This window comes from Cyprinodon variegatus, unplaced genomic scaffold (assembly GCF_000732505.1).
Source record: "Cyprinodon variegatus isolate N-32 unplaced genomic scaffold, C_variegatus-1.0 Scaffold706, whole genome shotgun sequence".
Lineage (NCBI taxonomy): Eukaryota > Metazoa > Chordata > Actinopteri > Cyprinodontiformes > Cyprinodontidae > Cyprinodon > Cyprinodon variegatus.
The window spans coordinates 154,205-178,780 of NW_015151159.1; the positions used below are offsets into that span (position 1 = coordinate 154,205).

Below are 24,576 nucleotides of genomic sequence, written 5' to 3' on the forward strand. Positions count from 1 at the left end.
AAAAAACATTATGTGAACCATAGAGCTGATTCAAACTTCACTTAGAATACCTTAAACTGTAACTAAACAAACCCAGTAAACCCACATTTGCAGCAGATTGGAAGCAAAGCTTGACTACAGAAAACATACTTCACAGAAGATGTGTTAATTATTTGAACACTTGTATTATGTTGATGTGTTTTCAGTGACATATAAAGAGGAGGTTATTTAGAAGGTTGAGTCAGGCAGGTCAGTACTCACCTTTGACCCTCTCTCCTCTAAATCCTTCATGTTGGCTTTGAATTCCTCCAGTTGATCTGTAAGCACCTGTTTCTCCTGCTCAGTCTTCTCATATCTCTCCTTTAATCCAGACAGCTCCATTTGGGCTTCCTCATACTGAACAAAACATATTGAGAGAATTAATCCTAATAAAAAATGAATCCTTTCAGAAAAAAACAGTTAGCTATCCTGTACTGTTAAATCCACTTTATGTCCAGCTAATCAGTGCAAGTTGAGAGCATCCGCTGAAAAATGCAAGCCTCTGTTTCCTTTTCAGTGGCTGAAAGTTTAGGAATGACTTCTATTTTTTTCTTCTGTGTTACAAAGCCACTCCTGTCTGCTACAAAAGTGAATAATCCCATTATGGCTCGAGGATTACACCAGGGAATATACAGCAGTGATTCCACCAGATTCCAGTTAGTGTTTACAAGCTTATCTAAATCTTTCTTTAATGGAAGAGAGAGAAAAACAAAGCATTGTTGGAAGAAAGTCATAAGAAAACCATAAGTCTTGTAAAAGGCACAGGAAACCTCTCTTATATAGATGAGACCAAATTATAGCAGTAGGAAGGGGTAGAGGGTGGAAAACATAGGATAGTTATTAGCTTCAACACAGTAAGCCATGGTGGTGGCAGCATTATGCTGTGGTGATATTTTTATTTAGGAGGAACAGTTCTAGAAGGGAATCTGATAGTGGGGCTGATGTTTACTTCAATAATAATCATGGGAGGCACTGGCCCTGCCAGCGGTGGTTCAGATCAAAGGAAATCATATGTTTTAAAGTCTTTATAATTTAAGAATGGGACATAGTGTTTGTCAAATTTATTTGAATTTGACCTATTTTTCTAGAAAAATACAGATAGAACCTTCCACTCAATTTGCAAAGCTTGTTGAAACATTATTTTAAAAACTTGATTGAATCACAAGGTGGTTTTGCAAAAAAGTATTTGAATACAAAAACAAACAATTTTCAGCTATATCAGTTAAAAAAAAAATTGTATGTCTACCGCATCAAATCCCAATAGAATACAATAAAATGTTTAGTTGTTATGTGACAAAATTAGCCAACTGATTATGAATTACTCATACAAGTCACTGTATGTTGAAATGTTTAGTTATTGTTTGCCATTAGTTAAACCTTCTTTACTGACATGAGGGCTAGAATATGCAGACAAGTTGTAGTTATGCCTGCCTAAAACCTGAATTAGCCTAGCATTTGCCATTATAATATCAGACCTAAAACTTTAACCTGCCACGGCTAATTTTTTGTACAATAACTTATGCCATGCAAAGCAGTAAGTAGGGAGGAAAAGTCCAGCTTGGCCTATTTTAGTTTAAAAAAGAAAAAAATAGGACTTTTCCTCCCTAATTACTGCTTTGCATGACGTTTTATTATAAAAAGCCTGTCAATAAAAAAATGTTAGCTGTGGCACGGTTAAAGTTTTAGGTCTGATTTTATAATGATAAATGCTACTTGAACTGGGGAAAACATCTCCTAAAGTTATAGAGGAGGATTTTCCCTAATTTTAAAAAAGACCCGCCCTCTCCACTTTAAAAAACAATGCACATGCACAACCCTATACACTCTCCCAAGAGGGAAACCTATTAAACACGTGCGAGAGCATGCACAAGCCTATTTCTCCTCGTGCACCCTCTGTTTAAAAGTTTGCATCGCTCATCCAAGCTTACTTTCCAAAAGATTTGCACTATGTCAGACTCACCACTGTAAGATAGCTACCTGGGGATGAGCACGTAGGACGGCCTTACATTAACATATCCCCAAAATGATTTACAATTAGGAGGACCAGTTATTTTGATGATCCACCCAGAAAAAGAACATCCTCCACTAAACCTTTAAAGTAATTCTGGTAAAGATTGTGGGTAAAGTCATTAATTATTTGTTGTACCTTTTTAAAAAAAAATCCTTTATTTCATCATGTCTGAATAAAACAACAGCAAACATTTTAACCTCGGGTGACTTCTGTGCTAAAAATTCCCTTCCTTTAAAAAGTGAAGTTTTCCTATTTGCTGAGAGTAAAACGTCATTAATAGTTAAAGATACTGTCAGTACTGTGGCTGTAAAGTCATGTGATCGGCAGAACACCAGAGGCAGCTGCAGATCCGCACGCCAGATATAACGTGGAACTATAATGACCATAGATCCTCATTTTGCTTGACTTTTTTGATGAGGCTCTTAAAAATATGAGTAAAATGCAGAGTAAACGAAAGACTTGATCTAAATATTAACCCTGAAGTTGGATCTTTAGACATTAACCTGAATGTACCTCTTTCTGCAGAGTCTTACTGCGGCTTTCTGCCTCATCCAGCTGGGTTTGTAGATTGCTGTTATCCTGCTGGTGCTGAAGTTTTAGGGCCAAAAGACTCTTTTGCAGCTCCTGTTGGGATTGCTCCAGGAGTTTAAGTTTGCTGTTCAGGTCAGTGTTCTGACCACGCAAACTACAAAAAAATATAAAAGGCAAAACCAAACATTAGTGCCACAGGATGAGCAGAGGTTAGTTTAATGTTTAGCTGATCATAATGAGCTGGCCAAAGGTACAGAGCTAAATGTGGGGGTAAAGCTAAACCTTAATAATATATTGCAGTGCACTGACCTGACAAGATCCTGCTCCAGCTGCAGCTGTTTCTGCAGCAATGCCTCTTTTTCACTGTGCAGTGCTGCGCATTGACTCTGCACACTGGCCCTTTCTTTCTGGTGAGCCTTGAGGAGTTCCTCCCTCTCTGCCCTGAGTGAAGCACATTCGCTTTGCAAGCTATTTTTTTCTTTCTGATGCTTATTCACCATGTCCTGTTTGTTGGATCGCAGGACGGAGCACTCTTTCTGGAGACCGTTACACTCTACCTGCATAGACTGGAGCTCACTGGCTGCAACGAGAGAGTGGTTTATGTAATCATGCTTTCTTTAAGCAGTTGGTTTGCTTTTAATTTGCAGGCAGACTTTAAGAAGCATTGCAATACATCAGAAGTGAGGAATCTCAATTAATATATCAATCAAAAAATGTATTTGTTACTAGTGACTGAATTAAAAAAGTGAACATAACGAATTTAAGTACAGCTCAGAAATTTTTATATTGTCAAACCGTTTTCACCACTTCTTATAGAAAGTGAAACTCTTATTTTATTGATTCCTTATATAGGGCAAAAAAAACCTTATTTCTTATAACTTTAAGGACTGATGTTTACGGGTAATGAAAATCTAAATTAAATAAGATAAAAATAGCCCTGACTTTAACAGAAATCAGAAATATCAGACCTCTAAGAAGTAAATGAATTTCATTTTCTGAACAACTTGATTGAAGTGATTGTAAAGTGCCTTGAGTTTAAGAGACTGCACCTTTTGGTACTTTTAGCAGCGTGGACAGGAGCCAAGCCCTGCTGGAAAATTAAATTAACATCACCATAAAGTTTGTAATAAGGTTACCTAAAATTTTGTCAGAAAACACAGTGGACCAACACCAGCACATGATATGGCACTCCAAATCATGACAAAAAGTGGAGAAGGTCCCACTAAAAAAAAAAAAAAAAAAAAAAAAAAGATTTTGGCTGCATTTTTTTTGATGCTGGTGCACTTTTTTTTTTTTTTTTTTTTTTACCTTACCTCACTTTTTCCTTCCACTTTTCCACTTAACTTTCATTTTCACATGCTTTAACCTTTTCACAGTTTCTAATTTTCCAACAGTGATTTATAGCCGTTCACTACCTGTAAACCATGGTTGTTGAAATAACAAGAAATAAAGCTTTGCAATATTTTTGGATAGACTCATGAAATCACTTGCTCTATTTTTAATCTATACATTACAGTGGTTTCACTTATTTTATTCCATTCATGAAATAACAGATTTTTTGTGATAATCTGATCAATTAGAAAGAACATGTTTTTTTGAAATAGGACTTAAAAATGTTTTACTTTCTCAAGCAACTCCTATCTGAAACCACCTAATAAGCAGTAGAGAAAACAATAGTTAGATTTGCTTTTGAAATAATTGCACCACTTTGTAGCTACCTTGTATTTCGGCCGTCTTCTGCCACTGCTTGCTCTGCTGCTCCAGATCACGTCGCAGGCCCTCCATCTCCCGCTCATATTTGCTGGCAGTCTGGCGCCACTTGTCCAGGTCCTTGGAAGCAGTAGCCAGGTTAGACTGGACTGCTGCAACGTCACGGTCCCGCTCTGCAGAAGCCGACTCCAGGGCCCGTTTCAGAGACTTCACCTCATCTTCTGCTCTTTGTAGGTCCTCACGTGAACCAGAGGAGACATTCATCTGCTCCCTGAGAATATCCACCTCATCTTGAAGCTGCTGGAGCTGGCCTGTGCAAACCCAAGTAATTGTTCAGATAAGCCAATGTACCATGTAATCACTCTAACATTTCAAGTCTATGAATGTAAAATGTACCTTGAAGAAGTTTATTTTGTTTTGAAGATTGGTCAGCCTGTTGCTTATGCTCTCTCCTCTCTTCTTCCAGAACACCTTTTAAAAATATATTTTATTTTAACCTACTGTCAGCGTGGCTGTATTTTGTGGCATGAATGCAATTTGAATCTAAATAGTTGGTATGTTCATTACCTTGTAGCTCGATGTATTTCTGCTTCTCTGTATTAGCTAGCTCCCGAGCCTCTCGAAGTTCATCATTCAGGCGCTGAATCAATTTCTCAGATTCACCAGAAGAACCCATGTTGGACTTGGTCAGATCATCTGATCATACAAAAGTTTAAAAAGTTACTGTTGGCAGAGATGAGTTCCCTTCAGGTTGAAAGGATTGCAAATTAAGTTAAAGTACTAGTAAATATTAACAGACATCAGCATGAATATCATTTTAAAGCTATAACAATGCATTTAAATCATTCTTTTTTAGGCTGGCATACAGTAGATTATACTATACTTGTAATGCTTTTTAAAGGTATAGTGGAGGATGTTCTTTTTCTGGGAGGATCATCAAAATAAGTGGTCCTCCTAATTGTCAATAATTCTGCTGCCGTCCTACGAGCCCATCCCCATTTTTCGCTTAGCGGTGTCTGACATAGTGAAAAATTGCAAATCTTCCTTTGGAAAGTAAGCTTGTATTAGCGATGTAAACAGCAACTTTTAAACACAGCACGCACAAGGAGAAATGGGCTCGCATTTAATAAGCGTTCCCTCTCGGGAGTGGGGTTCGGGTACCAGGTTGTGCAAGTGCTTTTTTTTTTTTTTTGTGGAGAGTGCAGGTCTTTACAAAAATTCGCTAAAATCCTCCACTTCCACTATACCTTTAAGATAAAGACTTGCCGCTCACATCTTGTTTTATAGTGGATTTTTCTAAATCAATACACGGTTAAGTTTATATACAAGGTTAAATATATTCATACACCAATTATCAATAGTTTCGGTTTAATTTGCTATAGCCAGATGTATTTGAATCACGTTTTCCTGTGAGGAACCTGGCCAGCCAGATGTTTTCTGGGTTTAGGCATCAAGCTGGTGATTTGAGATGAAAATCTACTTTCTTCATCCTTCAACCCAATTTTCCATTCGCAAAACAAAAAACCCAAGAGAATGATGCTTGCACTCCCATGCTTGGTGGGTGGTGGTTTTAGTCTATGCAGATGGATTCCTTTAAACTTGAGCATCCAAGCCTTGTTTTGTTTTTGTTTTTCTTGTGGTTATGTGGTCCCCCACTGGGAAAACAACTGTTCAAATGCAAAACTAAAAGCCATAAATCTTATAGGATGAATGAATAGATGAACTGCATGATGAGAAGAGTTTCTGCAAGAATACAGGAGCAGAATATCTGACAACATATATTCAGCTGTAGGCCTAAATGCTTAACCAGGGCTGGAAGATGATTTCCCAAGATATTGAAATAGGCCTATTACATAAACTAATTGCTCATCCAGAAATAGGCACAACTGCAGCCATCTGAATTTTCTGTCCAAGCTTTTAAACCAAACTGTCCATCACCCCTGCCTAACACCGCTTTCTGACACATCGACATAGTTTATTAATAGCAATAAAAAAAAAAAACAACAACAAACAATGCACAAAGGAAACGGACCTTCCAAAGTCTTCATGGGTCTGTTGTGTTTCCTGGTTGAGGGGGAAACAAACCCACAAATATTTCAGCTTTGGAAATTTCTTTAATCAACCATGGCTAATAAAAGAGGTGACCTAATCCCAGGACAAATGTTTGGTTGGGGCCCAAAACAAAGAGCTCGGGTAGATCAAGCTTAAGCACCATAAATGGACCCGTTGCAGTGCCATGACAAGTTGCATTTGTCCGTCGACATCCCTACACTGAACAAGTGTGAAAGAATAGCTAGAGGCTGGTGACATCCTTTGGGTAAAGCACATGACCACCCAGCTGCGTGCCAGACAAAAGAGGAGAGGGCATGTTTGCATATGTATGAGCGAGAACCAGAATGTGAGTGGGCTCCCTGTCCTGTAGGTCAGCTGTTTGTGTTCACTATGTTTAAAAGACGCTAGAGGGATATTTCACATCAGACTGCAACAGGTTATCTTTAGAAACATTAACAGTTCTGGCTTTTAGTGTCACAGAATGACAAGTGACACAGCAGTTATAGATTAGCCTATGAGTAAAAATACCGGCTGAGCTCCGGAGGGGGGACAGCGAGCATCACGCTGCCTCGGGTGAAGACAGAAAACAAAATGAAGGAAAAAGTCTTTTTTTAGCACATATGCTTAAGGCTAGAGCCATCATGGTCCATGTTTGCCTGACGTCTATTGCCCCCTATGAAGCTGTTATGGCAAAGTGAATCAGAGCTTCTCTGAATGTCCACATTATTCTCTTAGAAAGCGCTGATCAGCCTTGCCAGCAGTGATATTCGGTTACAGCTCCAAAACCTTCTGTCTGAAGGTGTCTCTCTAAAATGAAACAGAGGACACTGTTTGCTCTATCTCTTCATAGTGTGCAGTGTAGCATTACAAATTCATCCATACACTTGCACAAAGGTCTTGTGTTGAACCATCACTGCGTTATCGGCACCATCTTCTGTGCAGAGTGCCTTCATCCTCTAATAAGCTAGAACAAGAGGTCATCCTCTAAAATAAGGCCACATACAGAATCATATGCTTTAAATACAACAAATAGCTCCAAACGCTGATCTTACCCATGCTACCCAAGTATTCCAATAGCAAAGGCATCGCAGTATAAGATATAAGTAAGATATCACTAACTCAATCAGCTTAAATAATTATGCAAAAGCTTGTAGAGATGCAAAATAACAGAGCTGGATTACCTTTGATCAAAGAAACGTTGTTGAGCGGATCACTCAGCTCTTTCTGATCCATTTGATTTCTGCTTAAATTAATAGAATAAAAAAATATATATTTAAAGCAGAAAACCTGGCAAACAGAAATATTTGGTATTATTGATGTAATTCCTTTGGGAAAAGCACAAAAGTGCACTCTCATCCATGAGGACAGTGGTTATTTCTAAAAGAAACAGCAGCTTTAAAATCTCCCTACAGACCAGATGACATCATAAATACAGATTAGAAGGTTAAAAAGTAAAGCTCTTTATATAATATTACCTTAGGTGATCCAGGAGCTGCAGTGCTCTGTGTGCTGAGGCTAAGCAGTCCCTGACATGAAGAACTCTTCCCCAACTATCAGATTTTTTCAGACGCGCACTGGAGCAGTCCAAGCAGGGAAAGGGGTTGACAATGATGTGATGACGAACAGTAAACAGAACCTCTCTGCTGTATCTGGACTCACACTCATAATGAATTTGAACTAGGTGGATTAAAATAAAAACTTACAGTGTGATAAACACCCTGCGCTCAATTTGAGTAAAAAGACAGTCCTGAAACACAGGATCCCACTCCCCCCTTTTATGTGTCTGAAGTCTAAAGCCCCTCCACACTGGGTCACAGATCCATATAGGGCATCTCGGAAGCTGCAGCTGCACACTGACACAGAGGGGTTTTGTTCAGGCTCTGGAGCAGCTCTAGCATTGGTTGGTACTGATGTATAAACCTACAGGATGACACATATTGTAAGACTGTACGTCATACATGTGCAGCATCCGTCTCCTCTAATGTTGTGTCCAGTTTGTACATCACAGCAACAACAGTAACTACAGTAACAGTCTTGGATCCTAATATATCTGTATAGAGTTGATCGTGTACAGTGCTTTGCTAAATTGTTTATATCCTTGAAACTTGCATCATATTTTGTCAGATTACAGTAGGTGTATTTTATTGGGATTTAAAGGAAAATGCTCCATTTGATTTGAACATTTTTATTTGGCCTTGGAGAGTTAATATTTAGTATTGCTGCCTTTTGATGCTATTAAAGTCTTTAGTCCCCTACATGAAGAATATTTTTCTTTCAAAATTTTCTCTGCAAGTAGCTCAACTTGTGTCAGGTTGTATTAAGAGTCTTTTGTTAGCAATGTTTGTCTTGCCAAAGATGCTCAATTATATTTAGGTTCAGACTTTAACTAGGCCATTCTTAGAGATAAATACACCTTGATTCAATGTTAGCTCTGGCTGTCTGGTCAGAGTAATTGTTCTGTTAGTAGTAAGTAGTTATTGTGGAAGGTGAACTGCCTCTGTTGCAGGTCTAATATATTCTTTCAGGGCTTGTGAATGTTTAGCTCTGCAGCAGCAGTTTTAACAGAGGGGGTGTAATGTTTAGAATGATGAGTTTTTTCTTCTTACAACTAACTCTTAAACATACAACTAGCTCCTTCAGCACCTGTTACCTACAGTATAGCTTCTATGGCTTTAGGTAAACTGCAAACAATAATTATTTTGGCTTTCTGCCACTCATCCATAAAAGTTAGGGTTCTGTTCTCTAACAAACCTCTGATGTCTCCACAGAACAGCTGGATTTACAATGAGAACAAATGTTTATGTTTATGCATTTAGGAGACACTTTTATCCAAAGCGACTTAGTTGGTCTTTAAGACTTTCCTAAAGATAAAGAGGGGCGCTGCTGTTCTTGTAGCGCTTGGTAGGTCATTCCACCATCTTGGAACAACCCATAAAAACAGTCTGGATTGCCTTAAGCGTTATGTAGGCACTGCTATACGACAATCCATTGCTAAACGGAGTAACCGAGTTGTGACATTTGCGACCTCTTTTGCAAGAGGGTTCAAGTAGACGGGAGCCATACCCTTAAGCACATTGTTGGCTAGCCTCAGGGAATTGAATTTGATGCAGGCAGCCAGGGGTAACCAGTGAAGTCCAAGTAACAGAGAGGTGATGTGAGACTTTTTTGGCTGATTGAAGACCAGTTACGTCGTCACGTTTTGGATCATTTGTAATGGATTTATTGTACAGGCTGAGAGTGTTAGGAATCCAGTTTGTGTGGGTTGTTTGTGTGTTTTCCTCTCTCCACCACCAGGTGGTGCCCTGTCCTCGTTAGGCCTCCCTGCACACCTGCGGCTTGTTGGATCATTACTGGAGGAGTATTTGAGCAGTGGGCTGTCACTACCTCGACGCCAGAGTGTTTGCCAGTTTTGGGTAATCTAGCCAAGCTGAGATTAGCAGAGTCTAACCGAAGCTTTGTTTCTCTGAGTCTTATCTGGTTTTTGTCTTTGCTCTTCGGCAGGAAGCCTTCCTGAGTAACTGGATACCTGGACCTTCTCCCCGTGGAAGGATTAACTGAGTACACACCCAGCAGGGGAAAACCTCCACATGATCCGTTCAAGTCCTCATCGGAAATCCAAGTGACAGTCCGCTCCTTTACTCTTCTGGGTCCAACGCTTGTCTATCTGTACTCCCTCTAATGAGTTCCCTCTTCTCTGGATTAACCCCCACAAGCTGGATTCAAGGATTGACGAGAGCCCCATCAACCGTGAGTCCCTCTCCAGTAATATTCAAGCCTCAGTCAAATTTCCTACGGTCTCTGAACTGATCACTGTGATCTCCCCTTCAGACTTTCCAGTTCCGGTTCACCAGTCCACTGAGTTCCAGATCCAACTTCTATTATCCATCTACATTTAATAAACCTGTTAAACTTTTCCCCTTGGTCTCTGAGTGGTTCTCTGCATGTGGGTCAGATTGCTTAAACCAATCATGACAGGGAGTTAAGTAAAGAGTACATTACAATAATCAAGGCTGGAGATAACCACAGACTGCACCAGGAGCTGGGTAGTATGTTGGGTTAGGTATGGATGGATCTTTCTTATGTTCAGTAGTGCTAAACGATAAGATCAAAAAAACAGATCTTTAACGGTCAGCCGGTCACCAATCATGACACCAAAGTTTCTTTCTGCCTTTGATGGAGTCAGAGACAGGTATCCACTCTGGATGTGAATATTGTAGTGCATGGTTGGTTTGGCTGGGAAAAATAGCAGTTCAATTTTTTTTAAGATTTTAGTTGAAGGTGATGGGCTTTCATCCATTGATATGTCAGAGAGCAGCCAGAGATGCATGCTAAGAAACCATCAGACATCGTCAGGGGGAAATGAGACATAGGTGTAGTCTAATTAATCATAAAGTAGCCTCCGAAGGCTATTGGTTTTATCTGAGTTAAAAACCAATAAAGCTTTATTAATATTGAATTTGGAAACAATGTGGGATTTTCTTTTACCTTCTCAATTATCTGTTATTCTATCACATAAAAAGTCATATCTGAAGATGGTGCTTAGGAAAAGACAAAATAAATCAATATGATAAGGAGAAGACACTTTTTCTCATTTCAGTTTTGTTTTATAACACATTTCCTCTTTAATAATCTAGTATGATTGATTAATTTTATTTAAGGTCACTTAAATTTCATTATAAAGATTGTTTTTATCATGTAAACACTACATAAATGATATAGTGGTATAAACTTTGTTTGAGGTCTTATTCCTAGATAACATATATGATCAGAATAATAGAAATAGAAATAATTCTATTAATTTTAAAGAAAGGCTGTTGGAGATGGCAACCATATAATAGCATTTATGATAAAACGACAAATGTAAAATGCCATGTCACTGTGGTCACTGTCAGAACTGATCATACCCGATGTTGCCTCAAAGGCTCTAACATAGTCATGTTAAAGGGAAACAACTAAAACACATACAGGCAGGACAAAAAAAATCAATAAAACATCATATGTTGTCACTGTCTGCTTCCTTTGTTTAAGGAAGTCTGCAGCATGGTGTGAAAGTGATAATGCTCTTCTAATCGAGGAATTGAATAATTAAAACTAAAAATTAGGAGTTTGTGGTTAGATATTAATAATTCACAAACCTGTGAATGGCCACATCACTTTTAAAATTTGATGTTTTCTTAATTTACTTTATTTAAACCTTGAGATTTGATCTAAACACTCAAGAATAAAGAAATCTCTCCCTCTCTCTCTTGATAATGATATATAAGTATGTCTATGGGTACATCATGAAAACATTGAAAATAATCAATACCTATTAATATTTTACTTTAAAATCATACACGAGGTGTTAAAGTAGTCAGTAAAAAATTATTTTCTTTGACAGGTTTTATTTTATTATTTTTTTGGTACAGAAACTTGATGATATCTCACATTTTAGCCTTAACTTTCTTTATTTAGCCGTAATTTCAGATTTATTTTCAGCAGAAGGCCTCTGTCCATGAATGCGGCTCATGTTTATTTTCAAGCTGTTTTTCTTTTTTAGACTTAATAATGTTTATCAATCATTTTTGAAAGGACACAAAAATAAATAAAAAATTTGACAAATGAAAGAAATAAATAAAGTGTCATGTCTACTAAAAGTTTGAGTTCAGCAGAAATGAACTGAAAAATACTTTTTTTTTTCTTTTTTTTAAAAAGTTGTTCTAAAATGTTAGAGAAAGGTGTGTTTGCAGTGTGATGCTGCTAGCATTAATTGGCAGCATAAGTCCATTAAGCCTGGGGCTGTATGTAAACAGTGGTGGGCGTAGCCTGTCGCCTGGCAGAGTCCAACGTTCAGTTTCCTCATTGAGAGTTAGTAATGCTGTTTAAGCTCAGCGAGGAGCCCGGGAGACAACGCTTCACCGACAACTTGCTTTACTTTGGGCTTCACTCTTCTCTGCTCCCCGATGACTTCTTCTATCTCCGCCTGGATTTGGAGTGAGACTTTCTGGCTTCCTGAAAATGTTTCGTGGGCAGACCTGGAGCAGCCAGCAGCTGGAGTGGAGTACCCCAGACTGCAGCATATGCTCTGCCATGCCTTCCCTCTGGCTGCGGGGGTTTTACTACTCAGGATGCTTTTCGAGAGGTCAGTTTGTTCAGCTGGTTTTTTTAACTTCTTTGCACGTTTTGTTCCTGCGCTGTTGGAGCCTCGCGGGCCCGTTACTGCCCAGAAACCATGTTTCATAAGGACTAAAATAAAACAAAATGGAAACTGCAGCCCAGCCGCAAAAAAAGTTGCCTCTTTCAGGAATGTGGACATGAGTCATTCTTTCTGAGCAGAGAAAAAGCTCTATGTAGGCATGTTTTCTTCTCCTTTTCTTGGGAAAGTTTGCCCGCTCAAGTCGTTTTGTGAAAATAAATTAATTAAATGAAGTCAAGCATGTAAAGAATTGGTAAACATCCTTTTCAGGATTCCGGTTAGACGATGACTAAAAGTACGGAAGAGGATTAGGGCCATTGAAAAGAACAAAAAAAGTTAACTGACTTTTACATTTTATTTCAGTGTGAGGAAAAAAAGTCATAATTTTGACTTTTGTTCTTAGAATTCTGACTTTTATTCTCAGAAATCTGACTTTTAATCTCAGAATTATGAATTTTAATCTCAGAATTATGACTTTTAATCTCAGAATTATGATTTTTAATCTTAGAATTATGACTTTTAATCTTAGAATTATGACTTTTAATCTTAGAATTATGAATTTTAATCTTAGAATTATGATTTTTTTAATCTTAGAATTATGACTTAAATCTCAGAATTATGACTTAAATCTCAGAATTCTGTCTTTTAATCTCAGAATTTTTTACCTTAATGTAGATTGGCACCATGAAGAGAGACATGTGGGGCACTCAGCTTCACTGACAATGATGGGAGTTGTTTGGGAGGGCCAATGACAAATTGGTGAAAAATGATTAAATAAAGCAACTTTTTACGTGCCAGAGGGATCCCCCGTGATTCTATTTCATTGATGGAGGAGCAGAAGGTGATTAAAACAAGAGAACTAGTCTTTAACACAGACATGGCTACAGCTTGATGCTAACATGTTTGTTAGCTGTCAGAATTCAGTCCAAATTCTGAGAAAAAAGTTAGAATTCTGAGATTAAAGTCATAATTCTGGCTTTTTCCCCATGTGAAACTGAAATATTTAAAAATCTGTTAACTTTTTTTTTTCAGTGGCCCTAATCTTCTTCCATACTAAAAGTGATTTGACGGAGCTCAAAATTTGCTGAGATTGCTTTGCTGAAAGCAGAGCCGACCAAAGGTTGTAAGAAGCAGTAAGGGCCAATTTTTTGGGGCCCTATCCAGATAAGACATCATGATTATTGTAGACTGTAGATTCTTGGAGGAAGGGCCAGAGGCATAGCCTGAAAATTTTAATAAGGCTGGCCAGGCAATAACCAATGTACACTGAGGGGTGGGGGATAGGCGCCAGCATTTCAGGGTCAAGCTACACTTTCCAGAAGAAAGGACCACAACATCCATATTTTGTAAATCAAGACTAACTATACTTTACTAGAGCCTTTCCTAACAAATAGACACATGTATTTAAACATCTGTGCTGACTAATTAAAGGTGTAGAGGACAAAATTTCTGGGGCGAACATCTCCATTGTCATTACTTACATACTTAAAAAAAAAAAAATTTATCTGCATAAAAAAACATATTTATGTGTACTAATATCTACATTTAATGGATTTTTAAGTTATTAAAGTAGTTATTTATCTATGATTTCACTTAAGACTTCTAGATGACTTGCAGAGACAATTCTCTCTTTACCTCATATGGCACAAAAATATAGTTCTGAAAAGAGCATGACTTCTGTATATATCAACTTTAATGTTATTGTTTTAAAGTGCATAAAGACAGCTTTTTAGTTGTCAAGTAGTTAATATATGAAAAATTCAAATCTTTAATAAATTTGAACAGTCCCCTTGAGAGTATTACTGCTGCCACCATGGACGAAAAAAAATGGTACGGGTGGCCATGGCCCCCCCTGGCCCCCATCTAGCTCTGCCCCTGGGAAGGGCAACATTTTAATGTTTTGCTTTCATGTAACTGCAGAAAAAGGCAAATGCTTGTTTATCTACTTTTATCTAACACAAAACATGTAAAACCAGAAAAACTGCAGATAAGAAGTGATGAGTTTAGCTAAAGAACATGGCTGCAATAGTAACACATTATAAAAGATTTGGAGTGCTCTGAAATTGTTCTGTACTGGAATTACGATCAGCGGATCTGTATGGGATTGGATCTGATTGGAAAATTTGTATGAACTAGTATGGTTTGAATTAGGATTGTGAAGCAATGCAGAAGCATATCATGTTTCATTTCACTGTCATGAAAAAAATTGCACTGCTTTAGGCAAAAAAAAACCTTCCAGTATCACTTTATTTCACTCTCAACACTGTAGTATACAAAATTCGACATCCACCTAATCCATGTTGCCCTTGGTTTTCTAAATGTGCCGAATATTCTGCAGTAGGCGTGTGACAGGGTTCATACCCCATATACACTGCACATGCTACCAAATTTACCTGGGGGATGTCAAAACCTTATAGCAGTGGCCCAATTTTAACATTTAATTTCATGCAACCCAATAAGAACAGAATGAAGGCACTTTATTAAGATTCAGTCACCTCAGGATGCCAGATGCTTGATACTGACACAGTTCCCTATGATTTTTAAATTAAATCGCTTAACAGCCACTTAGGGATCCATTGCCAGATGTGCAGTTAGTCTTTTTTAATTGTTGGAGAAAAACAAAACCAGATATTGAAAACCCAAGCCTCCATGTATCAGCTAGTGTTACTTAAAGTAGTAAAAATAAACTAGTATGCAGTTTATTTATAGGCAGTGTCATATGGTTACTAAATATAGTTTTTGGTTCCAATTATAACAGCAATGTACAAAAATAACCTGTAATTCAAAAACAACATCAAACAAAATAGCGTAAAATAGCAAAAAATATTAAAGAAAAAGACAAATTATGTTAATAAATAATGGAAATTAAAAGCTTCTTAAAACCAAGTATATTATTGAATAAAATGTAAAACTTTGTGAATGTATTTAGCTATATGCAAAATGTCCATATAAAGAAAATAACCTTTACCCTCACAAATGAATTTTAAGGTTATTCCTCAGTTCTCCACTCTCTTAAACCTGTGCTTACAGGCTTTTCTGTTTGCAAAGTCACTGATGTTATCAGTGTTAGAGACCTGACAGACTCCTTTTTTTTTATGGTTACTGCCAGGCCATGCCGATCATGCTTCCACCATGACAGATCTCAGCTAGTTCTGCATTAGTCACAGTTTGGAGAAGTTAATAGTCACAGGTAGAGTTAAGGCCGTCCTGAGGATTTGGGTAGAACTCGGATCACATTTTAGGAAAGTTGGAGAGTAAATGAGGTCATCTGTGCTCTAGACTGAAGGCCAGTGCAATCTTATCACTAACGGCTTGTTCTCCAAAGATAAGTTTGTCTGTGAGAATGTGTTTGTTTCTAAATGCTTCTTTATCTGTGCGTCAGTCTGGCTCCAAGAGTAAGGTTATGTAGAAAGTTATGATTTCTACATAATTAAAGATATATTGGGGAAAAATGCATTATTTTATTATAAAGTTTCGTTGTTACATCTATATAGAAATCATTATACATGCAAAAAAACCTCAAACGGTTCATTAGTTTTGGGGTCCTGGGAAAAGCCTAATTTCTGCCTTGGGGTGGCCATGAACATACCCTGTCCTTATGCAACAGAACATAGTAAATACCTGTTCCTTGATGTCAGTATACATACATTATTTAAACAGGGAGGATGTCAGAAGCATAAAGATACAACAGGACTTGATTTTCCACCAAATCAAGATGAGCAGGTTTTTACCACAATGCCATTCTATACGGTTTCTGTGTTTCATCAGTACCAATGGCCAGCTCAACCAGATGATCCTGTGACACGCTTTAGTATTTTGGCCAGAGTTTTTCTCTCCTGAACTCGGACTCAATACTCTCACATGACAGGTCATCACACTCTGTTTAGACTATGTGCAACATTCTCCTGCCTCTGAGACACGTCCCTGTCCCTCCCTTTTAACAGCCTTTATTCTGCTCTCTGTCCTTCTGTCATAGACGGATACAGTCATTCCTGTCAAACGTGTTATTATGGGGGAACTGTACTGCTAAATTACTGTGACTTTAAATGTCTCTGTGGCTGAATGTCTCTTTAATACATAACGTGTGTGTGTCCACCCTCTGGTTTTTGCCCCTCTGTCTGTGTGTACACAGGCTAGTGGCCAAACCCTGTGCCCACATACTTCAGATTCAGGCGGGAGTGCCCCGACGAGCTCAGCCTAACGCCGTCCTGGAGAGGCTCTATCAGTCCAACACGGTACATAGGGGTTGTGTTTGTTCTGTTGCTTCTGTACACTTAGCAGCACAGTGTTGTTGCAGTGGTGCATACCACCGCAAGCATAATGATATGTTCAGTAAGCACCTCTTGTTGTATGAAATACCTTTGTGGTTTTACAAGCAGCAACTTTTGAAGTAAAGTCAAGCCACTGCTCAATTGTCCCCACTAGTGCCCAGATGCGAGACAAATGGAGGGACTCTCCAAGCAGCTGGACTGGGAGGAACGGAAAATTCAGAGATGGTTTCGTGTCCGCCGGAACCAGGACAGGCCCAGCATGCAGAAGAAGTTTTGTGAGAGCATGTATGTCTCAAAAAGGAATGCAGAGTTAACAACATAGATGTCTATCTTCTTCTAAGATTGTAGATATTTTCTCAAACCAGTTGTTTTTTCTTTCTTTTCCCCCTAATTACAGGTGGAGATTCACCTTTTACCTGGTGATTTTTATCTATGCCATTAGCCATTTGTGGACGGTAAGTTGAAATCAGGCAGATTCTTGCAAAAGTATTAATACAATTTGGAACCTTTTCACATTTAACCATGTTACTACCATAAATACTGTTATATTTTATTTGGATTATATGTAAGACACCAACGCTAATTAGTAAAAATAAAATTCAGTTTATTTATATAGCGCCAATTCACACAACGTCATCTCAAGGCAATTTACAATTCAACCAGATCACACAGTCAAATTGATTCAAAGTTTTCTATCTAAGCAAAACCAGTTGATTGCATCGACTCATTGACTAGAAGGCAACCCCTCACACTAAGCATGCATGTAGCGACGGTGGAAAAACTGCTGAAGAGGATGCAAAATAAGAATTGGTTTCTATAAATCTATCAGTTATTTATGCCAACTTATCCATGGGGGGCTTTTGCTTATCTCTAGTATTTAACCCCAGATTCAAACCAAGGACCTTCCTGCTAAAAGGCAAGTGTCCCACTGTGAAGCCTTATTTTTATCGGCTAATTCCTGAGAGAAGCCTTTAAGAGGTGTACGTATTCCACGGGAACTGTGGAACGTGTTTTACTGGAGGTAGCAGCAGCGAGAACAAAGTTGGTTCGGTCCGAAACATTTTGTACTTTACAAGAAACCAAAGTACAGAGGTGCTGGCAAGGAGAGACAGAAGAAATATGCAGGACAGGACAATTCCTCCTTTAAGCATGGTTAAAGTCCGTGGGTGGCTGAGTCGCAAAATAGTTGCTAGACACAACAAAGCTGAGAAGTTAAAACGACCTCCGAGCCAACACTAAAAGCAAAGAGTCACGTTCTTCCTCTCCCTGCTTTGAGAAGGAGAACACGTTTCTTGGTTCTGGCAGAGTCTGAGTCTCCAATGACCTTTAGTCATGCACTCCGAATACTGTATCTTGTACAAAGCCAACCATTGCAGTCTTTGCCACAAGTCTTGTGATGAACACGGTAAATATGAAGATAAAGGTGCTCTGGTCAGGGAAAATAGCAACAGGCTATATGGAAAGCTAACACTGGATGTCATCCTTTGAAGCACTTTGCTGGCTTCTTTCAGCAGGGCAAGATCAGCTGCATGGAACTGAATACAAGGCAGTACTGAGAAAATCTACTATAGACTGCAAAAGACTTGTCAATCATGCTGAAGCTCCACTTTCAACAGGACAGTAAAACTAGCTAACAACTCTGACTCGGCCAGATCTGCACTGCAAAGGTTGAAGCTAAATGTCTTTGTTGAATAGAATAATAGAACTCAAATCCAAATGGGGATGTCTGGCAGGATTTAAACTAATTTGCAAAAATACTTTCCATAGAGTTTGAATAAACTTTAAGGAGGCCTGGGGAACATTTTTAGTTTCTAGCTTTGCAAAGATAATTAAAGTGAAGAGTTGCTGCTGTGATTTGCAGGGATATGTGGATCTAGACAGTATTTCCTTGGAGATGAATACAAAGGCATGACGCATATACATTTATTTTATCTGGAAAATAAAATAAAAAACATGTCTAGTTTTGTTTTGACTGGTGTTTATCTAATAAAGTCCCAATCAAAGTAATATCATTTGTAGTTTTACTGCGATGGGACTGAAAACCCTCCTGTACAAATAGTCTTGGAGTCTATTTTTATTACAGTATGTTTTAGTAATAAATTGATAATAATTACCAACAGTTATATCCTAATTTAATCTCCTTAAGCAATGTTTGCATGTATTATCATGCAGTGTGTTTGTTTCTTCTTTAATGTTTAACTGGTCTCATATTTGTTTTGTCTCTTTTAGTCACCTTGGATGTGGGATACTAGACACTGTTGGTACAACTACCCTTTTCAGGTCGGCAGTTTAATGTGAACAATTTGCTATTTTCACAGAGTTACTCTGATCAATCCAGCTCCATGTTATTCAAAGTTTAATATGCATGCATATTTATCAAAGCTTTGTTTTCTCTATTCCCCACTAAAGCCTTTAAGTCCAGGACAATACAACTACTATGTTGCCGAGCTGGCTTTCTATTGGTCTCTGATGGTGTCCCAGTTCACAGATATTAAACGAAAGGTGAGTCAACAACCAGCTCTATTGGACTCGCCCCATAAATCATTTTGTGCCTAAAGGCATTTTTCCTAGATGTCATGTTTTAGTTTTTGTATTCTTTGCTTTCTTGCTATGCTCTTTGTATTGGTGTCAAGGCATCACATGCTTCAGCATGCAAGTGTAGTGGGTTAAAACGAAAAAAAAAAAATAACAATGTATAACATACAGATAGCACATTAGATTAAATATAACCTATTTAACTCAGCTAAATTGCTTAATTTTATGGGATACTTTTCAGTAAAAAAAATAAGATCTTAAACTGCACACACAGATAAAAAAATATGTCATTTTTGCAATCAGTATGAAGGAAGAAAAAAGCCTTTATCAGGGCTTCCATAAGAAAAACCGTCCCACAGCACCACAGGACCTCCCCCATACAGATGGAATGAGACGAGTTTTATCGTATTGATCCTTTACTTAAACCAACTCAACTTTGGGTGTTTTCTTTTTTTACTGAATCCTTAATCTTACTGGACCAAAGTACACAGTTAAAATTGTCTGTGCAGTCCTAAATATTTTTATATTTGTTTGAGTGATGCAATAAAGAACAAAGCCTTTACTTTCAAACTACTTTGTAACCTCTTGCAAAGGGTCATTGGCTGGGTTGGACTTTAATGAGGGTGTTTTCAGAGTAGAGGGTTCAATTAATGGAAATCAATTGTTTTATTTCAGTGTAGATAACCAGTACACAACTATAATAACACCATGGTTAGTCACACACCTTCTGCTTTCTTTGTATATTTCAGTAACTTGCGTCTGCACATGGCCACGTGGTTTACTAACATGTTGGATCCTTTTTGTTACGAAACATTCCTAGAAATTGTGCTGTTTTTAAGGAAGTCTTTAAAAAAAGACATTCAGAAAAAAATGTATACCATAAGGTACAAAATCCTTTAATATTTAGGGTATTTATATGATTTCCATGTTTATTTGGATAAAGTAAACGATCAGAATCAGCAGCTGCAAGTTCACCTGCATATAAAATAATTTGATGTTGTGTTTTACCATCTGTTAGCATTGTAATACCGTCATATTGGTATTTTCCAATTATTAACAGTTGAAAACTTTTAAGATGACGTAAAGTCAAAGCTTAAAGGTGGTTTGTACACCTACATTATATATTAATCTAATCTCTAATCTATTAATTTATCTATTATGCATTTTTGGTAAATACAAAAATATGTGGATTAAAGAAAAATAATTGGTTACAAATTTTTTTGCAAAAAAAAAAACTTGAAAATACACTTGGTTATACAAAATATGAATAAACAATTTCCTCTTTAATGGGAAAATTGTAACTATTCTTTGTTTATTAGGCTAATATTTCTATCTATTATGTCTTGATTACTGCTATAAGTAGAGTATGTTACATCTGACACAGACTCTAAAGTCAGAGTTTTGCTAAAAGAAAACAGCATATTTTACAGTGTGTGTACCAATACTCCAGGTCAGTGAGTATAAATCCTGGTCTTCATGCCCTCCATTGTTTGACAGCGCCTCGCTGCCCCACATCTGGCTCGTATAAAAGAATGATTAACAGGCTTCTGCAGCACTAGATGGCTGCTGAAGATGTCATGCCATGATTTGAATGGGGTGTGCTGCAACAGTGAGACATCCAAAACATGCAGGGCGGTGCTACCGGAGGAGCCGGTTTGATAAAGGCTGCTCTGGGTAACAATCTGATTTTGACTATCAAAACTAATAGATAAGGCAGGATTAATGTGATTTATTGTGTCAGGCTTAGAAAACACTGTACGCCTTCTAGACAACACACTGCTCTACAGTCTGCTGGAAAAACTATTACAGGACATGATCAATAAAAGTTAACCACAATAACTAATTTGAATAATGGGCTTTTATTATTCCAAAGGGTTTATTTCCCATACGGGTTATTGAATTATTTGCTCTATAAATACTATACAGCGTCATAACTTCACCTGTCGTATTACTATGTACAGTTTTACCATTGTTCAGAAGTAAATATCTCTTTATTCTTTTTGTCAATGTCAGGATTTCATGATCATGCTTGTCCACCACCTGGCCACCATATTCCTCATCACAATCTCCTATGGCAACAACATGCTCAGAGCTGGTACTTTGGTCATGTGTGTGCACGATGCGTCAGACATCTTCCTCGAGGTAAATAAAGGCATCATCCACTGAAATGCAAGTTAGCCGTTAACTTAAAGAAGAATTGGTTTGATTATTTCTGAGGGCTTTGCATTGTTTGTCTTATTTCTCAAAGGCAGCCAAGTTGGCCAACTATGCCAAATACCAGAGGCTATGTGACACCATGTTTGTGGTGTTCAGCATTAGCTTTTTCATCGCACGGCTCGTCATCTATCCTTTCTGGTGAGAGTTTATCCAGGAACTACAGAAGATAAAATAAATGCATTTCCTAAATTGTTGGTGTGCTTTCCTTGTAGGATTGTTCACAGCGTGCTGTTTGAGAGCTGGGAGATTATTGGGCCGTATCGGGCCTGGTGGCTGTTGAACGGGCTTCTGCTGGTCCTGCAGGTTCTTCACATCATCTGGTTCTACACCATCACCCGCATTGCTGTCAAAGCTATCTTCAAGGGAAAGGTATGTTTACAGCTTCACACAGAACTGGAAATGTTTTCATGCTCTTTTTCAAAATGTTTTATTTTACATCTCCATCCTCCTTCTGAACCCCCGCATCCTGATGCTCCTGCCTTATAGGGCGATGGGGGACAATTTAGGGCAAAGCCCACTGATCTCTGTTTATTCACTCGATTGCTGATACGCCGGAAAAAACTGAAGTCACCTGCCGCCATTTTCGTACTCCATCACACAAATTTTGTTGTGATGGATTGTATAGGTTATAGTACATGATTTATAGACTTCATAGACTTTATACTGATGTGATGTTTCTATTTTTTACATTAAATGACAGTAATCTACGGATGCTATTAACAGGGTCAGCGGGTCCTTAAAAAGTCTTAAAAGGTGTTGAATTCTTCAAAATAAAACTAAGGCTTTAATTGGTATTAAAATGTCTTAAATCAGTCTTTCGTAGGTCTTAATTTTTAAAACATCATAAATAGGATTATTTTTATTACGATTTATTTTTGTAATCTAAATAAAACATTAAAATTTACAATTATTTTTTTTTATTTAAAAACAATAAAGACTCACCATTATTGGTTCCGTCCCGATAGCGGAACCAATAAAAGCGTTGTTGCGGCCGGGACATTTGGGAGATGCGCCATTACCTTTTTGTTTGGAAAATATGAGGAAGTGTAAATGTAATGAAAATTGGCTCCAGCCAAGAGTTTCTCCATGGCTAAAACCAGGGAACATGCCTGAGGCACAGTGTATTTTGTGCAAGAAGCGATTAAAGCTCGGAACGATGGGAATTAAGGCAGTGGAGTCACATGCGAAGCGCAAAACACAAATTGTCAAAATCGACTTAGAGAATTACTGGTATTTCTCAGTTTTGTTCCAGCCTTGTCTCTGCAACGCCTCCACTTATCACCAAATCAAACATATTAAGAAAATGATACAAAGAAAAATGGCTGCAAAAAAGACTGCACTGGTTATGTTGTGGCTTTAAAACTGATTTGTTTTGTTCCCTGCTAAAACAAAGTTTGTGAATTCAGTTAAATAATTGTTAAAATAAATCTGTCATTTGTGTGTTTTTAGCTTTCTTCCTGTATGGAAAGCTTTTCAAAATTTGAAACATTGGTGCAGTGGTTTATGTTAAAATAAACCTTTGGGTAAAGTTGTCGCAAGCAGGTTTTTCTTGTGTTTCTTGTGAATTTGGTCTTAAATTGTTATTTCAAGTGGCAGTAAAAAGTCTTAAGTCTTGAATTTAACTTGCCTCATGCTGCAGGAACCCTGTATGAAACAGCAAGTGTGTGTCAAAGTGATTAATTTCTTTATTTCAAGTCTTAAGCCTCCATGAAAATGAGAACATCATTGTTGTTCAATGCTGTAGCGCATGTATTGTTTACATTCCAACTAAGGAGTACCAATATGGCGGTTGGTGACTTCACAACACCGTTTACTATCAGCTATCCAGTGAATAAATGGAGATCAGTGGCGATGCCACATGTTGTACTTTACATGTAGGTCTTATCTGACCATAGCTCTTCCTGACTAAAATTACAAATAAGAAATATGTCCTTCAGATGAACAAAAGATAAACAGATGTGAAGTTTTTAGCAAAAATTACAAAAATTTCTGTGTTCTTCAGGTATCAAAAGACGATCGTAGCGACATAGAGAGCAGCACGGATGAGGACATTTCCTCCAACGGCAGTAAAAACTGCTGTCCACCTTCCAAACTGAAGGACAGCAGCCATACCGGTGTTCTTAACGGAGAAACTCATGACCACTGAGAGAAGATCCTTTATTCCAAATGCTGTCCTTTACTTCATGTGAGACCGACTCTGTGCCTTATCACAGTGAACCTCGATTTATTTTTCCAAAGATGATGCAAAGATGTTAAACTCCATGGTTGGTGCACAGCCTTGGGACCCTGAAATGTTTACATCTGCTGTTTTTCTCACAAAGTACACAAACACATGAGAATTTCAGCAACTGAAGAACTGCTTACAATGCTTTATGCATGTAAATAGATTTTCTTATCGGCAATGGTTTATGTATTTGATTGCTGTGAAACAAATCACTGCTTCCATCGTATTTGTTGTATTATAGTTAAATATGCTTGTGTGCTTTTGATTTCAGACATCCCAAAGGTTTCTCAATTTGAAACAAAAAAATGCAATAAATCCAGTGATTCTGATATGCCAACTTTTATCTTTCAACACCTTTAGCGTTTAAGCTAACAGAGCCTCATTGACTAAGTTGCCTTAATTTCCAAGGCGACTTTCTCAGATCGTTTTCTGTTTTGTTGCTACATGAAACCACAAATATACTGTTGGTACATTTTTATTTATAATATACTATAAGGCACATTACACAGGTCCTGCTTATGTGAGCAAATCTTAGATCTATTAAAGCATGGCTATCCTGAACTGAGCGTCCTCCCCCTCTAGTTGGCTTCTATGTTCCATGGCATCCAGAACAGCTCAAAGATTGTTCAATAAATGATGTGCATCTTAAACAACATTAATAAGATCAGGGTTCTGCAAACTTTATAATGTAAAGAGTCATTTAGGATTTCAGTACTGTTCACAAAACTTGCAAAGATGACTATTAAAAACAAAAATTAACTTATGTTTAATATCTTGCTCATTTAAGGTTTTAAAATGAAGAAAAAAATATGCAAAAAGACAAATGCATGTT

General features: G+C 37.7%; 2 protein-coding genes across 4 annotated transcripts in view; one reads left to right on the forward strand and one right to left on the reverse strand.

The window, feature by feature from the left end:
* LOC107097550 (sarcolemmal membrane-associated protein-like) overlaps positions 1–8,064 on the reverse strand; it is a 9,976-nt gene extending 1,912 nt beyond the window's left edge. Inside the window, exons 1-8 of one of the 3 annotated variants that reach the window (XM_015394727.1) lie at positions 7,798–8,064; positions 7,504–7,562; positions 4,838–4,966; positions 4,667–4,741; positions 4,279–4,581; positions 2,870–3,140; positions 2,543–2,714; positions 241–375 (exon numbers count right to left, since the gene is read on the reverse strand). In XM_015394727.1, the coding sequence (XP_015250213.1) occupies positions 241–375; positions 2,543–2,714; positions 2,870–3,140; positions 4,279–4,581; positions 4,667–4,741; positions 4,838–4,966; positions 7,504–7,555 (1,137 nt within the window). In that variant the 5' untranslated portion in view covers positions 7,556–7,562; positions 7,798–8,064. Of the gene's footprint in view, positions 1–240; positions 376–2,542; positions 2,715–2,869; positions 3,141–4,278; positions 4,582–4,666; positions 4,742–4,837; positions 4,967–7,503; positions 7,566–7,797 lie in introns of all 3 variants that reach the window. The other 2 variants (XM_015394725.1, XM_015394726.1) reach the window with 2 other exon arrangements.
* Positions 8,065–12,155: 4,091 nt separating this feature from the next.
* On the forward strand, positions 12,156–24,540 carry LOC107097563 (ceramide synthase 5-like). The gene is made up of 10 exons (XM_015394747.1): positions 12,156–12,443; positions 16,630–16,732; positions 16,923–17,053; positions 17,166–17,223; positions 18,998–19,048; positions 19,178–19,270; positions 21,317–21,445; positions 21,552–21,658; positions 21,733–21,889; positions 23,523–24,540. Exons 1-10 carry the CDS (start codon positions 12,265–12,267, stop codon positions 23,664–23,666), a joined length of 1,152 nt encoding a protein of 383 aa, XP_015250233.1. The 5' UTR covers positions 12,156–12,264; the 3' UTR covers positions 23,667–24,540.
* Positions 24,541–24,576: the final 36 nt, after the last annotated feature.

Excerpts from the sequence above, each read along its gene's own strand:
- LOC107097563 (XM_015394747.1), top strand. The coding sequence starts at position 12,265 with ATGACTTCTTCTATCTCCGCCTGGATTTGGAGTGAGACTTTCTGGCTT. Across the intron at positions 19,049-19,177 it reads GGTACAACTACCCTTTTCAG|CCTTTAAGTCCAGGACAATA; the intron begins GTCGGCAGTTTA and ends TCCCCACTAAAG. Across the intron at positions 21,890-23,522 it reads AAGCTATCTTCAAGGGAAAG|GTATCAAAAGACGATCGTAG; the intron begins GTATGTTTACAG and ends TGTGTTCTTCAG.